The 19912-nt window shown below is 37.3% G+C and overlaps 1 protein-coding gene and 1 long non-coding RNA gene across 2 annotated transcripts; both read left to right on the top strand.

The window, feature by feature from the left end:
• Positions 1–6601: 6601 nt before the first annotated feature.
• Positions 6602–15502, top strand: LOC139105744 (uncharacterized). The gene is made up of 4 exons (XR_011546238.1): positions 6602–6931; positions 7227–8043; positions 8280–8322; positions 15474–15502. It is a non-coding gene; the product is annotated as an uncharacterized lncRNA (long non-coding RNA).
• A 283-nt stretch (positions 15503–15785) lies between these two features.
• Positions 15786–19422, top strand: LOC139105743 (uncharacterized). The gene is made up of 7 exons (XM_070662009.1): positions 15786–16209; positions 16283–16405; positions 17387–17449; positions 17548–17610; positions 17708–17749; positions 17830–17904; positions 19118–19422. Exons 1-7 carry the CDS (start codon positions 15907–15909, stop codon positions 19190–19192), a joined length of 744 nt encoding a protein of 247 aa, XP_070518110.1. The 5' UTR covers positions 15786–15906; the 3' UTR covers positions 19193–19422.
• Positions 19423–19912: the final 490 nt, after the last annotated feature.

Below are 19912 nucleotides of genomic sequence, written 5' to 3'. Positions count from 1 at the left end.
TTAAAAATAAACAAATTTTATTTATTCACAAAATTAAATCGCTGAAAAATCCGTTCTTTATAATTTTATTTATAATTAAAAAAAAATTAGTAATCTCAAAATGTTGAAATAAATTAATTTTTATTAAAAAAAAAGTCTGTTACTCAAAGACCTTATAAATGGAAGATAACTAGCTGCCTGTGTAATATACTGCACACGTTAATCCCGCATCAAGAGTCGCGAACACATGCACGCTTTCCTTACGTATATAGGTCGATAGTAACGCGTCCACGAATTACGATGCTGTCGAGAAAAAGGTACAATAGCTCGCGTCGAGTTGATCGGAACGACTCCTTTGTGTCGAGAGACTCTACTATCCCTTTGTGAACGGTCGATGTTCGACCCAGTGTGTAGACACAGCTAACTCGGTCCCCCCAAATTTTGGGGAAACGGTTTGCACCGTTCTGTTCTTCGCGTCCCTTCGCCCACCCCCTGCCTTTCCGTGATCCTCTATTTCATCCCACATACCTACCCCCATTTCTACTTTAGCTCGCGATCGCGATATCCACATGGGATTCAGTGCTGGTTTTAGAAACCTTAGTACTCCAGAGATTTCCACGGTACCTGTTTACTATTCCTCCACAAATCGAATAAGATTTACAAAGCAAAATAAAAAAATTTTGAATGCATAACATTCATTTTTTTAAACATGAAAATATTTTTCCACGTGCCATGTACGTACAATTGCATATGATGTTAACATTGCGAAAACATATTTCCGACTCACCGATCTGATGCGCTGTGGCGAAGTTATGCAGCAACGATGATACTGTAACATAAAAAAATGAAATATAAATTGTAGACGGTTAAAATAATGTAGTGTTTAAGAAAAAAAAATTACACGCTTTTGAGTTTTTTAATTAAATAATTAAAAACAGTTGTCTATTATTCGGAAAAGATTTCTAACAAAACTTCACTAAAAATTAAAACTTACTTTTCTACAAATTATTGAATTCCTTATTATTTCTAATTATTATCGATTTCACAAAGTAATCTCGATGAATAATAAGAAACTGAAAAACTTTTGTGAATAAAAAATAATCGCGCGAATATAACACTTCCAAACCAAGCTAAAGCGAAGTATTCACTATATAACGCTGCTTACATTGACATTACTGATCGCGGAAGTTAGTGCGTGTAACACAGTACTTTTTTGTTACGTTTGGTTTGTGCATGGCGCATTAAAGTAGTCTCGATCACTCTGTAAAATCGGTACTGAGAGAGAAGTTTATGAACATTGGAGAAACAGGAAAAGAGGGATAAAGACTTGACCGTCAGAGAAAATGACCGAAGATTGATTGTATGAAACAGAGGGTGAAAATAGAGAAATAGCGGATGGTGTTCTTCTTCTGTCGCCGGGAACAATCAAAATCGCGTATTCTCTCGGTAAATTGGAAATCGAGAGTGCTATTGTACCGGTCCAAATTACTCGATACTCCGGTATACACGGATCCCCCAGCAACTACGAACGAGCCTGTCGTTTTTTTTATTATTTCGGTCTGATAGAAAAAATGGTTTCAATTTCCTACAGGACACATGAAAATGTGATACAATCAGACATCGGACTTTAACCTTGTAAAAACGTGTTCACAAGAGAATACAAAAACATATTACCTCTATCTCCCTATTATATCTACAGCTTTTTATATCAAATTTTATCCTAATACGTTTGCTAAATAAATTGATGATAGATACGCGTATATATAGAAAATGACTTATTCTAAAATGTTAGAAATATAACGATAGCTCTAAATTAAAGATAATTAATATAGTAATTTTTTCAATCAATATAATTTGAGATGTTCTCCAAAATTTTTGCTTATCTTGTGAATTTACGCCGATAGTCGCAATTAGAAGTCATACATTAAAATAATGTATGAAAAAATAAAAAATATTAAAATCTTGTTTGACATAAAATATACATATAAGTTTAAAGATAAACACTGTAGACTAGTTTTTGAATCATTGTTACATCTAAATTATCTAAATTATTTTTACATTACCTTATAAAGTTTAATTAACATTACTATTGGCGATCATCGAGATAAATCTATGCGGTGCGCTTTAATCTCTTGAATCTTATGAGAGCATCTCAAATTATGAAGAGACCCGTCCTAATTTGAATTCAAGTTGCGCGTAAATGGAGAGGGCTCGAGGCCCGAGGCTGGTTGTTGGCCGTCCACCTTCATTTAGTCCAGATAATCGTACCTTTCAGACTAGTGAACTATTCTAGCGCGGCGTGGCAGCTCTCCTCTTACATCCCCCTCGCATCGGCGACGTTCATTTACGTTGGTTGCGGCCGCGCGATTTACACGCTCGACTTGAACAAGACCGCGGCGACGCCCGGCGGGTTTAGAAATCGGGTCGAAGTACTCGTGTGTAATTACGGACCCGTCGATCGCACTGCACCCCGGCAGCTCTACAAGCTCGGCCGACCGGGCCTGTGCCCGCTCGGGACCATCCTCAGCGACCGTTACCTATCTCTTTCCGGTAAGTATAAGCTCTGTCTTACGACAACTTGATTTTTAAGCTGCGTCTTGTAATAAAAAAATTAACAGATTTCCGCAAAAAGGTCATAAAAAAATTAAAAGCTTTAAATTTTCAACGAGTGCTATATATTAATTTAAGATGTTCGAAAAAAAATCATAAAAATATAAAAATGTCGAATTTTATCTTGCAAAGTACCTACAATATTAATAATGTCTGATCTTTGTGCTAACGTATCTCGTGAATACGCGGTTATATGCAGTTTATTTGTAAGTAATGGTGCGAAGTTCAGCACTATTATCGTCACGTTGTCTGTCCATGCACGTTCATTACTACTTATTTAGCGATTGGATACTTAAACGAGTCGGTTATCCGTCGCCTCATCGATCGTTACGGGACACGCGACCACTCAGTTAATCCTTAAGCACGAAAGCTCGTTTATCTTTATCGGTGTTTCTAAGTCTCAGATGCCGGAGGCACTTTTGTGTAAGAAGATTACTTTTGTCGGAAAAAGTGGGAAATTTTTCTCTCACCGTTAATACTTACTGACCTATCTTTCAATACATATTTTTGTGATCGCATTCTTATTCCTTTTATGTATACTTTTAACGTATTGTTGGGTAAACACGTAATTGCGTGACGTTAAAAAGACTTGCAAACAAAAATGGAAATAATATTCAATAAATATCAGGAGACAGTACTATCGCATGCTTTAAAAATATTTTTCATATTAAATTTTTATATCAAATAAATGTATTAACTGAATTTCAAATAAGTATTTTTGTGTTAATTGACGTGGAGATTTGAAGTACCGTAATGTTACATTATTATATTTTGAATTTTTGGTCTGTCAGCACGTATAAAACGTCTGAATTGCAATTCACACGATTAAGAAGGGAACAAAGTTTGTTATCTTTCATTATCGTGTATATCTTCTCCCGCGTTGATCACATTAGTCAACCGAACGAAACCAAGTTAAGGTCCGTCAATGTGGATCAACGTTTTCGTGTTCATTTTCGGCTGACGTGCTCAGAGAGACGAAATTACAATTAACGCTGAGTAATCTCGCTTTATTAAAACGTAAGAAAAAACGATGGCTACATTTTTTTTTTTTTTGAACGATCGGTACAGCTCTTGTCCTACAATGTACAGCGATTATTCATCCTTTTCTGAATACTAAGAACCTGACATAAGAATGATGGATGGACTAATATTACCGAAAAGGACATATCGATCGTTCCCCGATAATAATTTAGACATTCTCATTCTTCCCACGTAGCACGTTTCCGAAAAATGATCCCGTAAATAAATTTATAGGTGTCTCGGAAGATCTCTAGCAGTATTTTTTATATCAAATATGTTAAAAGTCAAAATATGTCAAAATGTGTTAAAGCTTATCTTTTACCTAAACTTATCTATATAGAGATGTTTTTACCAATCTCAAAATTTTATCTAAACACTGATAATTTTATTTAGAAACGGTGCAGAACTCACGATTTCTAAGCAAATCAACGCAAAGATCACAAGTGAGAATCTACTGTCCACATTGTCTCTCTGCATCAGCTATTGTTACTTTATGCAACATCGTTATACTTAACTGTCTACTATTGTATCCTAGATAAAGTACTAAACATTATTTTAAGATCATGAAAAATATTGCACCAATGGTATCTATCTATCAGTTACGTAACGGTATTGAATGTCAGATTCTCTAAATTACAATGCACATTGTGTGTATTTGAATAAGCAATAACATTAATGTAATCTGAGTAAATATAGCATTGCTGTTATGATCATGAGTAAATTGTTAGTAAAATTGTCAGTAACAAGCAGCCGATGATTTAACAATTATTAGTTTATAAATTATGGAAATGTGATAAACATGTGGAAATATATCGCATTACAGAATTGACTAAAGGGATTTTATTGTAAATATCACGAGTTGAATCTAGATTCAACTCCTGCTTGCTAATTAAGTTTATATTAATCTTTATTTTAATTGGAAAATAAAAACTAATTTGAATTATTTGCCTTACAAAATTTTTGTTCCAAAATAAGTAAAATATTTAATTTAAAAAATTCAATTATTACTTACTTTCACAGTATATTTATTTTTAAATTATCTCAAATTGGTTAAAACTGTTAAACTTTCAATTTTAATTTTAACTCTATCTTGTGAATTTAATTTTATTAAAGAAAATTAATTTATAAGATCTAGATCAAAAAGACCATTAATATATCATTTTTATTTTAACTTTGTGCAGATATCTCACCACATATATCACTCTCAAATACTAAAAACAAAATAAAAAAAAACTTGCCTTATTGATTTGTGATACGCAGCAGCAAAGTGATTTGTGAAAAATATATTTCTATTATAGTAACACTTAAAATATATATTTGATTATTATATTTATGATTATAATCTACAAGAGTCTTAATGTCAATTTCCTTTCATATGAATTTGTATTCTTATATAACAAAATCAATAAAAAATCAGCAAAGAATGCTGCAATTAGTTGAGCTTTATCATGAAGTTACTTTTTAGTTAATTTTTACATTACACGTATTGCAATTGTAGAAATTTATGTGCGTAGCATTCTAAATGACTGGTTCGTAATATAATAAAATAATAAATAGCTGCCAAATAAACCTACTCATAATCATTCCACCATATAATCTTACTCCGAGCTTTCCCTTTCCTGTCTTTTCTTTGTTGTGGCTTCCTCATGATTACCAATCTGCAATATTAACTACCTATCAAACTTATATATAAAACAGAATCTTCAAAAATAAACAAGACAAGCAAAGTAAGTGACCAGAAACTACCTCTGTCTAAACATGATTGACAAAGGAAAGAGACAGGAAAGAGACAGGACAGAGACAGGACAGAGACATGATTAAAGTACACGATGCCTTTTTTATCTCAATTACAAGACATTTTCGATCCGTGTCGCACGGTTTGGGGTACAGATCAACGTTCGTGATCTCTACTCGCTGATGAGAGTATCGCTGAGAATCTAAGAAAACTAAACTTGCACTTAACCTTTAATTGCGGTCGCGCGTACTAACCTCGTAACACAACGATCTCGATCTGCTTGGCGACGATCACACTCGCCAGTTGTTCCGTAGGACCGAAAACCGGCTGCCACAGGACCCTCGCGACGAAGCCATAATATGGTCGACCTTGCAGCGTACGTAATACATCTCGTAGGTCAGACTGGCGGAACGACAATCACGCACGGCCAATTTTACGTTGCGACGGTGTTGCACTTGTTGCTCCCAATTGCGCGATCGCGCATTTTCCGTTCTACGAGCAAGAAACAATTGAATCGAACGTTCCAGAGACTCTCTCCGCTTTACTTTGCTTCCGTTTCTCCCCCGCCGTCCCTCCATCCCCCGTCCCTTCACCCTTCCTTCCTCGCGTCGTCTTTTTGCTCGACACTTTTTTCCTTATATTCTCCACGCTTTTCTCATTCCTTTTTCACATGCACGACGCGACCGAACAACACTGCCAGTCCGAATGTCGAATTAATCCACGCGATTAACGAATATTAAGTGGAAGAAATAATTTACTTTTAATCTACTTCCTGCGGACGAACGACGGTTCACGACGTGTTCCTTCTTCGACGGTGAGAAAGAGATTGATCATATGGTTTGGCGACTTTATTCCGAGGCAACGACGGAGTCAAATCGTCGATTAAACGAACCGCGTTAGATCGCGGTATGAAAATACTAGCACATCCCCGCATTTGCACGCGTAATATATTAATGTCACGTAGCGCATTATTATTACGTATTAGCATTACAAACAAATAACCGCGCAATTACAACGGTCGTGTTAACGAAAGCAGACCGTCGCTGACTTCTGTATTAGCCGTAACGCCGGCTGCAGTACGAGGTCACCACCAGTCTAGAAGCGGGATCGTGACGGTACCACGGAAGCGCGTAAGGAACATCACGTACACGTAAGTCTCGAATTAATGATCGCCACCCGTCGAATATCGCGAGTAGCACTGATTTGCGTGGTACGTAAATTCCGCTGTGTTCGTTCAGGAGTCGAGCGAGTCGCCCGAGACTAAAAGGGTGACGAGGGGGGAGGAGCGGATGCAGGAGAGAAGTCGCCCGCGACAACCGTTGCGCGACTAAAAGGGAGACGTACGAGGGGGAAGCGGAAGGAGGAGAGAAGTCGCGCGGTGCGGCGCAGAGATCTAGCGATGCTCGAAGGACGTACGACGTAGCTACGATGGGTGCCACACACTCGTCTGCCGGCTCGAGTCTCGCCGCTCAAATAAGCAGCGGCCTTGTAAAAGTGGAGAGGATATAAACAGGCGCTGCGAAATAAACAGGCGCGTGATTTTTCGTCGCCCATAGACGAACGTCGATGCCCGTGTGAACATGCAGCGTATGTATAATTTACTCTGAATTTGAAATGTTTCGAAATTTCACGATTGATTTGATGGTTAAATTTCAACGCGCGTATAACACAGGCCTGCAGCTACATTACAGGCAGGTTGTAATGTAATATGCACATTACGTACAATATTGGCAGTGTCATGTAACAAGAAACAATGCGTAGAATTTATCTATACATTCTCTTGCCTCTGATGCTTTTGATATAAATGTATTACGTTATTTTGTAGTGTATCACGTTTCAATACCGAGTCGAGTGGCTTATGACTTCTTTTTTTTTTTTTCAGGAATCTCAAGAGCCGCTCGTGGAAAAAAGTCGCTTCGCGTAAGTCGGTACGACCTTTGCGACATTTTTTTACGTTACGCTTTCCCAAAACATTATTACGAAGGGAATCACGACGGCTTTGATCGCAAGAGAAAGGACGAGAGGGAGAGATCCGGCTTCGACGAGGTATTCAAAACGTTTGGTCCACAAAACAGCCATTTTGATTAATTGTAAGACAAGAAATAAAAAATATAAAAAAAAAGAAGAGAGAAACAGAGGAGCTTCCGTGCTGTGGAATTTATTCCTTCGATACAAATGTTGTTTGAGCTGATGAATTTTTACTGAGGCTTCCTACCACCGCAGAAGTCGAGACTACGCCTTCCGCATCATTCTACGAGTTACCTCGAGTCCCCGCGAAGATGGAAAAGGTGCCCGATAAAAACAGGCTACAACGTAAAGCATTACTCCTGATTTCTCCCGAAAATACCCCCGGAGTAAAGAGGAAAAATATCAAGGAGCCGAGCGCGACGAGAGATAAAGGAGTTCGAACAGCGGAAAGGAATTTCAACGTCAGCTGGAGTGAAAGGAAGAAGACTATTACTACTGATAGCGATGATCGGAGTAGTACAAGTGAATGTGACGCAGACGAGCAAAAAGATGAAAGCGAAGAGAAAAGAAGAGAATACGCAAGGTAGAGAAGTGTGCCAACTTCGCTTTTTGAAATATTCGGATCCTAAGTCCATCAAGAAGAGTGATTGGATACGATGTCAGCGAAACGGCGAATGGTATCGCGAGGTCTTTTATAGATGAGCGTGAAAAAAGCTTCGTGATAAATGCATGTAAGTCGAAATAAAAAAAATTGTAATCATGAATCATTTTAATTTTGAAGGGTAAATGCGCGTATTAGTAATATAGGCAACGTGGAATGTAGAAAAAGTAACATGTCCTAGAAAATATGATGTAAACATGAAGAAACATGTAACTCAATTACCTATTTAATTTATATAAAGATAGATAGGTAAAATAAATTTTTAATGTGATTTATATAATTGAGAACATTATGTTTTTGTTTCAGAATTGAGTGCGCTGGCGTGATCTGTCTTGGATAAGCGGCATCGGTGAGTAAAATTTAACTAGTGATAGTTTTTTCTCATTGGAAATTTCTGAAATCAGTGCAATTCATATTTCACGTTAGATTTCTGCACACAAGTGAATATTTTTATAAAAAGTATTGAACGAGAAAAAAAAAGGATATGAATTATACTTTTTTCATGCAATTTAAATATGCAAAATTAGATTTTAACCAAAGTTTAAGTATTTTTCATATAAAATTGCATAAACATTCGGGCAAAGGCCGCATATATTTAAGATATAAAATATAATTTCGAAAAAGATTTCGTGAAACCCAGCAATCCGCAAATACTTTTCTACATCCATCGAATAACTATAATATTCGCTCGTCTGATCAAGTGATTGAACTCGATCTATATAATACCGCCGTTCTCACCTGAAGACCGTGTGCGGCCGATCTCTTCGAATCGTTGATAATCCGTGCTCAATTTTGGCAAGCGAACGTGCACGGAGGCACGGATGACTGTGCCAAGATTCGTAGGGCAGAATGTGAGGAAGCCGAGTCTCCGGTGCCGCAGGAATTCCAATTTCTTCTCGATTTCTTGGACCACTTTAACGAGTCTCTCGTACACCGCCGCGAGGTTACCATCTCGTTCCATCGATATCAGATGCATGTGATCCTCTTCGTTGCATCAGACAAGGAAAGTTTTCTCCTCGTTAAAAAATATCCCCGTACCTGGAGGAAAGAACGACGTGATACAAGCACGGTAGTTTTGTACGCCTTGAACTTTCAACCGGGAAGTTGTTCTCCTTTAATCGCGAAAGGTCTTCCATTACATCTCGCTGTCTTGAGCATTTTTGCAGATAGTTTTCGTTGTCATTGCGCGTGTAAGTGTACACTTATAAATATTACAAGTTTCTTGCAGCGTGAAGAAAATAATGGACAGGTCGCAAGGAGGTAATTCCGTTTAACCTTTAACTAAGATCGTTGTATTTTGAGTCAGGGGACGTTACACTGCAGCGCGTGTTCCGAAAGTTAGAAAGTTCCCCCGTCTACTTACATTTTAATTTACTCGTTTGAATGATTCTTTTCGTATGCGTTTATAATTAAGTACTCGAAACGTGGTGGAAACTTTATTTCGAAACAAGTATGTCTTAAAGATAAAGTTATTTTCGCTAACATCTCGCACTAGCTCGCAAAATCTCATCTAAGTCTTATATTTTACTTTCTTATTAATAAACTGTAAGTACTGTTAAATCCAATTACGAATGCAAAATCGACGAATAGGGGAAATTGAATAAAGTTCAAAGTCAAAATTAGTTTAAAATGAGCACTTTTCAAATTAAACTAACGATTAGGTAATGTGACGTCATATCATGAAAGGCATGCTGTAACAAGTTAAATATTCGGATGAACATAAACTGAGGACGCGATGCACTTTAATCTATTAGCGTATTCAAAGACTAGTCCGTATTGATTCGAGCGAATCTCTTTATTAAAAGGAAAAATAGATCCAGGTACGATTCTGATTATCCGTGAGTAACAAGCAGCCCAGCGTGGGTAATCTCTGTCGAGTGCATGCAACAAATGGAAAAAGAAATTCAGCGAGATGTGCAATGAATAGACGAAACAAAGCACGCAATTGAATTTATCCCATGGCGAATCATATTTTTGTACATCGGATATTTAATTAACATTAGTGGCGATGCCAAATGAGAGAGACACGCGAGTAAAACAGAATTATGACGCCGTTAATTAAACATAACTGCAAATGCGCACGGCGAGAAAGGGCGCGCGGAGACCCTTTGTTTGGCAGGTGGTAAAAAATAAAACGTTTTTTTCTTTTTTCAATTGATGTAATAATTCGTTTTATCTTCCATTTAAATTCTTTTTAACGTGTAACTCGAATTATTCCATTGTGACTATTAAAAAAAATCTGTCTGCTAAATGACCGCGATAAAAAAAAGCACCAGTCGAGGAAAAACCGAAAAGCTCTACTGTGTCTCGTTTTTCATATTAACGAATTAATGATTCAGAACACATCGTATGCATTTCGTAAGTGCATGTAATCTGCCGTAAAAAAAAAAAGAAAGAGAGGTGAGAGAAAACGAGAGTTCACGAAACATTCGGCACTCTCCGAAAACTCTCAAGCACTGCACGCCACACCCTTCTAAGCTCCGTAACACTAAGCTCCATAATACCTTCTAACCCTTTTAACTCTCTAATCCTAGAGACGAAGGGATCTTCGAGACCTCATCGTGACGAAAATCATTAATGCAAATTTATTTAATCAGCTAGATGTCGCTCTTGTACTACGTAACATATATGTAAGATATTAACGTCGTAGAGCACATTGTTTACACGAAAGTCATAAGGAATTTGTAACTTTAATGATTATTTAAAGTAGGGTGTAATAAGATGCATAAAAATCTTACGTAGCCGCTTAAAAATGCACGCTGCGGGCTCGCGAGTCGGAACGTTTGCCGACACACGCGCGCGTAATCGTTTTGCTTATTCCCGTGCAGAACTTGCTTTAATCTTAGTAAAGTTTTAGTTTAATCTTCATTTCAACATAAATCCTCGATTTGGGGTGTATGGCTTACCGGCGGGATTAATGTTTTCGAGTAGGCTGTAGGAACTTGAGACATTGTAATTGAATGTTTTAACGAAAGTAACTACGGTTGAATCGAAGTTTGACCCTGTATAATATTAGTCGTCGAAGTTGGCTCTTACCGTGCAGTTAAGGTAAATGGAATACATTCACCAATGTCCGATTTCTATTATACATAAAATTGCATTAGATGGTTTTAATTTATTTACGCGCATCAATTTAATACAGAATTACGTACGTAGATAACGGGGGCTATTTTCAAACGTAGACGAACTGAAAGATGTCATGGTATTAATATTATTTGTAACATATACGTTTGACCTAAATATTGTGCGATTAGGCAGTTGATCCGCCGGTCCAAACTTAATAACGTTCGCTGCCTTTAGAAATCTGTCGTCCTCCTTAAACGGAAATGATCATTCAGTAATTGTTGCCGGATCTGTTTGTCTAATGCTCGGAGCGTGTAATAGGTTCCTTTGAGCTCGTCTTTTAACGAGGTTAAAGCTTCCTGTATCTGAGGGTGTAGGATAATCGTGTTATAAAAGCTATCTTGTAGTTTCACTCTTACGGCAGCTTTAATTCCCCTTCGCCGCGACACTAAGCGATACAAAACTAATTGCAGAAATCATTTTCTTGGGATAAATCGCGCGCGGATTTCCACCAATGGCAGATTTAATACTACAGACGCCCTGAGCGCGACTTCCTTTTGTTCAGCTTTACGTTACGTTCAATAGACGGAGCGGATCCGGGGAAGAATTTTATTTACGAGCTCTTATGAAACGATAAGATTTTTGAAATTTCTATCTCAAACGTTCTCTTTTATTAAAAATTACAAAAGATAAATGATTATTAACTTGCACTCGATTTGAGGGACAACTAAAGCCCCAAGAATCCGTTTAAATCGCTCATAAGTCCACCGCTGTCTTCCACTTTCTACTCAATCTCGCGGCGGTAAATCTCGCTCATGGCAGGATTGAATGGATAACCCTTGATCGACCTTACGCAATCCGCATCAAGATCATGTGCTTTCTTCTGGGATAAAGATTACTCGGTTTTCTTGGCTTGCCCCAATCCAGGTCGGAATGAACGTCGTCAGTCCTAAAACCACCATGATACTCCTCGATTACAGGATCGAACAATGAAGACGTTATAGGCCTCGGGATCAGACTCGTATACACCCGCGATAGAATATCAGGATCCACTGAACCAAGGATCGCGGTTTATTAGAGTTAAACTCAGAGTGTCTGCTCGCGTTTTGATAAGTTAAATTAATATTAATGTATTATCGTTTTTGATTTTTAGAACAATGTTTTTAGGTTCTCTATAAATTAAATGTAGAATTTAGAGATCCAATCGTCTCATACATCATTGATGTACAAAGCACTTTTAAGTATCGTATATCCATCATTAAATTTTATGCAAAAATTCTTTCAGTTCTCCGTCGTTTATTTTAACGAAGCTCGCCTTTTTCTTTTTTTTTTCGGCAAGAGCACAGCCACTTGTCGTACATTTTTTTCCATCTCTTTTATTCGCATTCTCTTTTTCTTTTTTTTTTTTTTTTTTTTTTTTTTGCAATCGTAATCTTTTTTCGCAAATTTGTCTTTCTCCATCCTATCTGCTGTCGTTTATCTTGCGTAGTTTCCTCATCTCCTCGCCCTGACTTCTTCACCCATGCAGGAAATGCATTTCACTCACAACGTTGGATTTTAATTACATATTTTTTTACGTATTTTCCATTCTCCTCTTTATATTCTTCTTTCCTATTTCTTGACAGCCGTCGCAGTCAGGAAAATTTTAGAAAAAGAACGCGGAATTTAAACTGAAAATGCTGGTGTTTTATACGAGCAAAAAATTTATTTTGTAAATAAAAAATTAAGTATGCAATTGACTGACATAAAGTAAGATGGACTCGTATCAATCGAGTGTTATATTTATTTTTACTCGAGGATATGTTTATCGAGAATATATTAATTTTTATTAATTGTCTTGGATATACTTTTTAAATACTTAAATTTATACCGAAGCTTTCTATCTTCTTTATTACTAACAATGACAATTGATAGGCATATTTAATACAATTACTAATAAGCGTCATTAAGAAAAACAATTTAAAATGAGAATACTTACTTTCGTCTTTGACGTTAAATTGAATTAAATAAATAAAATGCTTATATTTTATTTTCCCATTATTTTACATTCTCCATAATTGCTGTTATAATCTATGTTTACTTATATTAATGATATAATTAATTTTATATACGAGTCCATCGAGATACTTTGCCTTTGAAATTTACTGCAATTAAAACATTATAATAGACTTTATTTGATTTTATTATTTTAATTAAAAAATTTTCAATTCAATTAATTTTACTCTATAATTTAATATTACGTTTAATTATATTGTAAGTGACTTTAACGTTATACATTCGAAGTAAAAATTATTTGCTGTTAAATTTTGAATATAATCGTAAAAACTTATCTATAGATTTTGCATTACTTGATATTGTAATTCTAAACTAATTCTAAACGAAAAAAAAGGAAGTTTAAAATTTGCAAAATAATAAAAATTTAGCTGACGTTCACTCACGCGATACGAAGCAAGTCAAACGAGAAAACAAATTAGATCTCACATCTCCTTTTCCCTATAAATTTAACTTTAACGTAATCAAAGCGATAGAAAGCAGAGTAGATAATGCTTCTCCGTCGAACATCGCGCCTTTATAACTTAATAACGAATTCCGTGTTACATATATACAGGCAAATGCCGCGGGTTATAAATTATGTCGGGGAAACTTCGGCGCGAGAAGAATATCGGTGGCGCACGCAAAACTAAACAAACCTTTCACGAAGATCCTAATGACACGTAACGAACGCGACTGACGGGAACTATGCTCGAAGTTCAAAACGCGAAGGGGTTCTGTAAATACTGAAAAGGCAGGAGAAATTCAAGAAAGCGGGGCGGTATTATTCGGAATGAATATGGAAATTAATTATACCAAAATTGCGTTAAGCTGTTAATCAATATCCGGAAATTGATTCCCACCCTTCACCTAATAATTAGCTAGCCAATTCGCGGTTCATCTCGTGGCTGTCTAGCAAAACTGTCCAGCACCGAGTCAGAAATGTAGCACGCGAAATGTATTAGGTACGAAATAATTATTTTTAACTAATAGCGAGCTAGAAAAGCTAGACATCTATACGTTTTTCGCCACGTACTCGTCTACTGTTGCGTGTCGACTTTACGCAACGCTCGGCTGCCAAGTTCGCTGGACCCGCGGACCGCCACGGTAGTGTTAATACGTGTGTGTGATAACATCGGCCGGCAGATCTCGCGTTCTAAGTTCTCTAGGTGGAGGACCCGCGGACAGCTGACAGCAAGAACCGGTTTGCCACGCGAATTCGGCAGTCGACCGTCGCGGTAGTGTGAGTACATACGTGCGTGTGTTTACATCGGCCGGCAGATCTCGCGTTCTAAGTTCTCTAGGTGGAGGACCCGCGGACAGCTGACAGCAAGAACCGGTTTGCCCCGCGAATTCGGCAGTCGACCGCCGCGGTAGTGTGAGTACTTGCGTGTGTTGTCATCTGGCCGGCACCTTGCGCTCGAAGTTCGCAAGGTGGAGGACGCGCGGGCGGCATGAACCGGTTTGTCTGGCGAATTCGGCAGTCGAGCGAGCGTTGCGTATGGTCAGCCCCACAACAGTAAACAAGTACGCGGTGAAAAACGTTTAGATATCTATTTATATACACGGTCCGCGCTGGACGGTGATCAAACGACCGATACTAGACGGATTTTTTTTATAGTTCTATAGTTGAAAGTTAGTATCCTGGAACATATCTCTCTCGCGCTCTTGCTTTCTTAAAATCGTCACTCGTTCTTGTTGTTCGTTAATGTTAGACAAAGATAGAATGATACCTTGGATAAAAAGTTGTAGCCCAGACGTTAAATCAGAACGCACCCCAGCGATCGTGCTCGAGCCACGTTGTGGGCGCTCGGCGACGGTCGAGGGGGGGTGATAGAAGACCCCAGCGCGCCGACCAATCACAGCGCGCCATCGATCGCCTGATCTCGAGCGATCTACGCGACCCGTTGCTTAGTTGAGAATATACGCCGGCCTCGTGGAGATCATCGGTTTTCGCGGCGGATATCGAGGCTTCTGCGTACGTTCTCTCGCGGTTTATCGTCGTGTTCTTGCGTCTCGCGTTGCTCTGGGGGTCCTACGAACCGAAGTGTCTTGCACAGGACACCGCCGTTGTCCATTCTTCTTCGTCGCGGCCGAAATTTCTCGTCTCGTTTCAATAAAGTATCGGCGGAGCAACCCCCAAAGAGCTCGGGGAATGGGGATCGGTGCTCGCTAGCGGTAGTTAGTCGGTTCGTTTCTCATACGCATTGCGTAAGTCCGGGAGTCAACGGGTGTAGACGCGGGGTGCGTGGGGAGAAGGGGGGGAACGGTGCACGCTACCGTGCTAGTGCTGGAATTTGCGTCCGGTCACCCCAACATCAAAACACGCGCGCGGTAAGATAAACAATTCGCGCTGAATAGTACATTCAACAGAACACAATATAATTGCATTCTTTTCTGTTTCAGATAATATTCCACCATTGAAAAAGGACCAACCCGACATCCCGCAGACATCCTGAGAGGAGGAGCAGGCCCGGGGGGCATCGTGCATCGGCGGAGCATCTTTTAGGTGAGAATCAATTCTTTTTTTTTTTTAATTGGTCATTTTATTAACTTTACTTTTATTTCTTTATATTAAAGAATTAAATACATACGCGAAATTATTTTTCGTTTAAACATTAACTATTTTCAGCTACATTAATGTTGTTTAATTTTTTGTTACAGCCACCGCCTGAATTCTACAACTCCGCTGATGCTCATGCAGATTGGTGAGTTGAAAGACTTTTCTTTGTAGTTTGCGATTAGATCTTTTGAACATTAACAAAACTTTAAATTACTGAATTATAATGACGCGCACGATTTGGGAGGGTTCAAAAAATAGCGTACGCGAAACGTAGGCATGGTTTCTTCTAGTTTATTAAAAGACGTCAAACTGAATAAATTTTTTGACCAACGTCAGAGCACTCGCCTATTTAGCGTCATCTGTTCGTCGATCAATCGCGATGCTTACGCACCGCCGTTTCCTGTCGAGTATTTTATTTCAACGGCAGACACGCCAGCTTTCTGGTTCCTTTTTCGAGCATCGGCGCGGTATCGTGGGATCTCAATAAATTATTCGGTAGTTATCGCTTTCCCCATCATGGACGACACCCGACTGTACAAGTATTATCGAACGTATTCCGGATACGGTCTGAACTCGCTGGTTAGAAATGCAGATCTATTAGGTTACCCTCGATTAAGTTTCGACGAGCACTGAAATTTTTCGGTCGTTACAGATATACCGTTTTCTCATCGCCGATTACAATCTTAGACGGTTTTTCAATTTAAGTGCTTATTGCGGAGCAGTAACTTTCGTTACATTCATCTTCGTGGTGATTATGATCGCCTGTTCGATAGCGGTGAGTTTTAATATGCAGCAATTTTAATTGCGAATCAGGTAATATAAAATGACTTCATTCCTTTAGGGCACGTAGCAATTATTTTCTTCCATTAGATTAGAATTTATCGGATAATTAATGAAAGGGTTTAGATTGTACTAGCCGTATCTAGGAAGAAAAAAGCTTATCTGCTAATTAATTTTGCTCGTAATATCGCGAAATTCTATGCACAATTGTACATTTGATAGAGAAAATTTAAGTGAGTTTATTATTCTGGCAATTAATTTGTATATGATATCGTGACTCAATACAATAATTAAAACGCCATGACAATACGAGTACACCATTCTATAATTAATTGCGTGCTTTAAATTTAACGTAATAATATTATTTCAACGTGTAATTAATTAAGGCACAACGAGCGATCGAAGTCGCGGAATTATCGATATACTCCCCGTATATTCTGCTAGGTTTTTGAATAGATAATACTTATCGTTATATACATATATCATATGAAAGAAAACGAGTCACGTATCTTTCGAAAACCTTGCCAGCGCCGAACTCTCTTGCCGGCTTAAAGAAAATGTAAACAACTTTGCGAAGCAATCGCTTGAATACTGATGCCCTCGCGCACGTGCCACGTTGTAACAAGTATAATTCTTATACACACGAAAAAGTATACCTTCAATTTTGATGAAGGGGATTTCAACTACTTCCCACACAATACCGTTTGCTTTAATCTTTATCGAGATAACAACGTTGAGAAGTTACCGTCTCGGACTTGAAATAAATTTGGAAACGCGAAAAAGTTTTTATTTTTAGCTGGATATTTTATTATTTGGAATTTATTTCTTGATAAAATGAATTGAGGAAACATAACGATAATTCTATAACAATCGGTAACTGTTTGTGAAAAGATCAACGAATAGATAGAAAATTATAAATAAATACATGATAATGTAAAAATCAATTTGATAAAAGGAACTTTTGTTCTTATGCTAGAGTTTGAATTTGGTGACGTTGAACGATACATTTTTTCGTGACTTGGTCGAGAAAGCGGAGAAGGTAAATTTTGGCAGTTGCAACTAAATTAAAGTTAGAGACTAAGAATTATATTAAATCGAGTTCTAAAAGCATCGGTATTAACTGCAAATTATTTGCAGAAATTACCGCGAATGGAAAGCGTCGTTAACGTCATACCCTCGTACAAATGTATTCACAAGCATGTAAGTTTATTCTTTTAAGTACCGAAAGTTTTTACAGAACGCACACGCAATTAACATTTTGCGTTTAATTTCACTGTCGAATAATTTCGAACTTTAGATACAACGGACGAGCGTATTTCAAGAGAAAGCGGAGAAAATGGTGGGTATTGACAGTCCGTTCAGCCTGCCGCTACTTTCGTTAATTAAATATTTTAATTTCCGGATTTCTCGTTATGACAGTTACGCAAAGAGCAACTGCAGTTAGAAGTAATGAATAGCAAAATGTCGTGCATCGAGAAGCTATTGAAGCCCGAGGTAAATTATTTGTCGCAATAAACGGAACACATTGTACTGCCGAGTCGTTACTAGAATAAATGAAAAAAAAAAGCCCGTTACCGAACTTGAGCGCTATTCACGCGCGTATCCTTTGTCGCGCTTTAATTCGACACCATTGATAAAAATAACCGACCCATGGCCCACTCGCGCCCCTATTCAGAATTTACGTGCGATCGCCGACCTTAAATAATTTAATAACCTGCAGGTCGCGGAGAACGACGCGATGAAACTCGCGGGAGCTCGTACGTACAAAGGGATAAACCGTGTGCCGATCGCGAACTCGCTTTTAATTAAAATTTCGCCGCTATCGAAGAATGAGATTTAATAAAACGCATTTATGCGATTTTCCGCGTATACGCGCGGGATATTGTTACGATAGAAAGGAGTATCTTCTTTCGTTACACGTGGGATGACCTATAAACTCTGAATTACCAAAGGTCGTATAAACGTATCATGGCCTCTACGACTTTCGGTCGTTGCGTCGGGCATTAGATCAGTCTCGGTATATCCGGCAGGCAGTTGCGCTCGATTGGCAGACATAAAATTAGATTCGACCCTATCTCAGACCTTTCTGTGGCTATCCGACTTTATATTGCACGACAGGATATTTTTACTCATCTTGTTAATGCTTTCTGAACGCAGATATTTCGATACCTGGCTTTAATTAAGCATATCGCGTTTCTATTTCTTGCCGTACAGTAAATTGATATTGAACACAGGTTTTTAAATTTGCTCGTGAATAATTGACAATGTCACTAATAAAATTGTTATTTTTATTATATAAATTACAAGCTATAAATGTCGTATTCTCGTTGAAAAGATATTTCTTTTTTAGCTTATTTTTATTTTTAAATGATATTTTTAATGACGATAATTATTAAGATTTTTGGAATTGTAATAATTTAGAAATTTGTTTTTGCTTTAATTATTTTTTTTTTTTTTACTCAATATGTGATAAATATTTCTCACGATACGTACGTCATTATATTATGCAATTTAATTTATTTGCTCTCTAATAAAATTATTATTATTAATAAAATTATTGACGTATAATAACAGTATATTTTGCATTAATTAAATGTCGTAATGTGAAAATTTGTTGATAGTAACTATGTCCGATTATTGTGCTAATAATGCATTTATTATATAAATATTATATACAATTTTACATATTTAGTAATTTATCTCTTAGGGACAGTCCGAGTGGCGTCGTAGTAGATCACCAAAAATATACCATCGTCTTATTAATATGGAAGTATCAAAATAATAATTATAACAATAATAATATACAGAAAAAAGAAACGCATATCATATATTAAATAAAATTTTATTCTCATATTTATAATTGGGGTTTTCATTAACGATACGTAATTGATATAAATATAATAATTGTTACTCGACGGTACATTTCGAACACTCAATATAAATTTTGTGGGAGTGAACTAGTAATATACATTCATACCATTTGTGATTTGATAAATGTCTTAAAATTATACTGAAATGATTAAATTTTTTCATTATATTGTATTTATTAGTACAAGCAAAAATTATAATACTGTGGTACGAATGTTATATACGTATACGAATTTATATAAACTTATTATGATCGCGTTCGGTAAAGCTCCGAAAACATTTTCGCACGTAATTAAAAAAAAAAATAAAATAAAATAAAATAAAAAAATAGCCAATAGTTGCAAACAGCGGTTTTGCTGCCGAAGTGTCGTTCCACATTCTTGTTCAAACACACGTAATTTTCATATGATCACACGCAAGGCGGTACAAATCGTGACCTACTAAATGGATCACGTTTCGCCGTGTATCGCGTATAAGCGGACAGTTTTTCTGACAAAATTTTTACATTGAAATAGGCGGCAGTGCAGAACGTTGAAATTCTAGTACGTGTCGAAATTCGCTGGGAATAAAAAAAAAAAGGGGCGACCTTTTTTGCGGTCGACCACATGTGAACGATGAGTGCTGTTGCGTTCTG

Source organism: Cardiocondyla obscurior, linkage group LG09, assembly GCF_019399895.1.
Source record: "Cardiocondyla obscurior isolate alpha-2009 linkage group LG09, Cobs3.1, whole genome shotgun sequence".
NCBI classification, from domain to species: domain Eukaryota; kingdom Metazoa; phylum Arthropoda; class Insecta; order Hymenoptera; family Formicidae; genus Cardiocondyla; species Cardiocondyla obscurior.
This window is presented reverse-complemented; position numbering and strand designations above follow the sequence as displayed.

Coding starts and splice junctions, on each gene's coding strand:
- LOC139105743 (XM_070662009.1), top strand. CDS start 15,907: ATGGTTTCTTCTAGTTTATTAAAAGACGTCAAACTGAATAAATTTTTT. Junction 17,750..17,829: donor AAGAGAAAGCGGAGAAAATG/GTGGGTATTGAC, acceptor TCGTTATGACAG/TTACGCAAAGAGCAACTGCA. Junction 17,905..19,117: donor AGAAGCTATTGAAGCCCGAG/GTAAATTATTTG, acceptor TTTATCTCTTAG/GGACAGTCCGAGTGGCGTCG.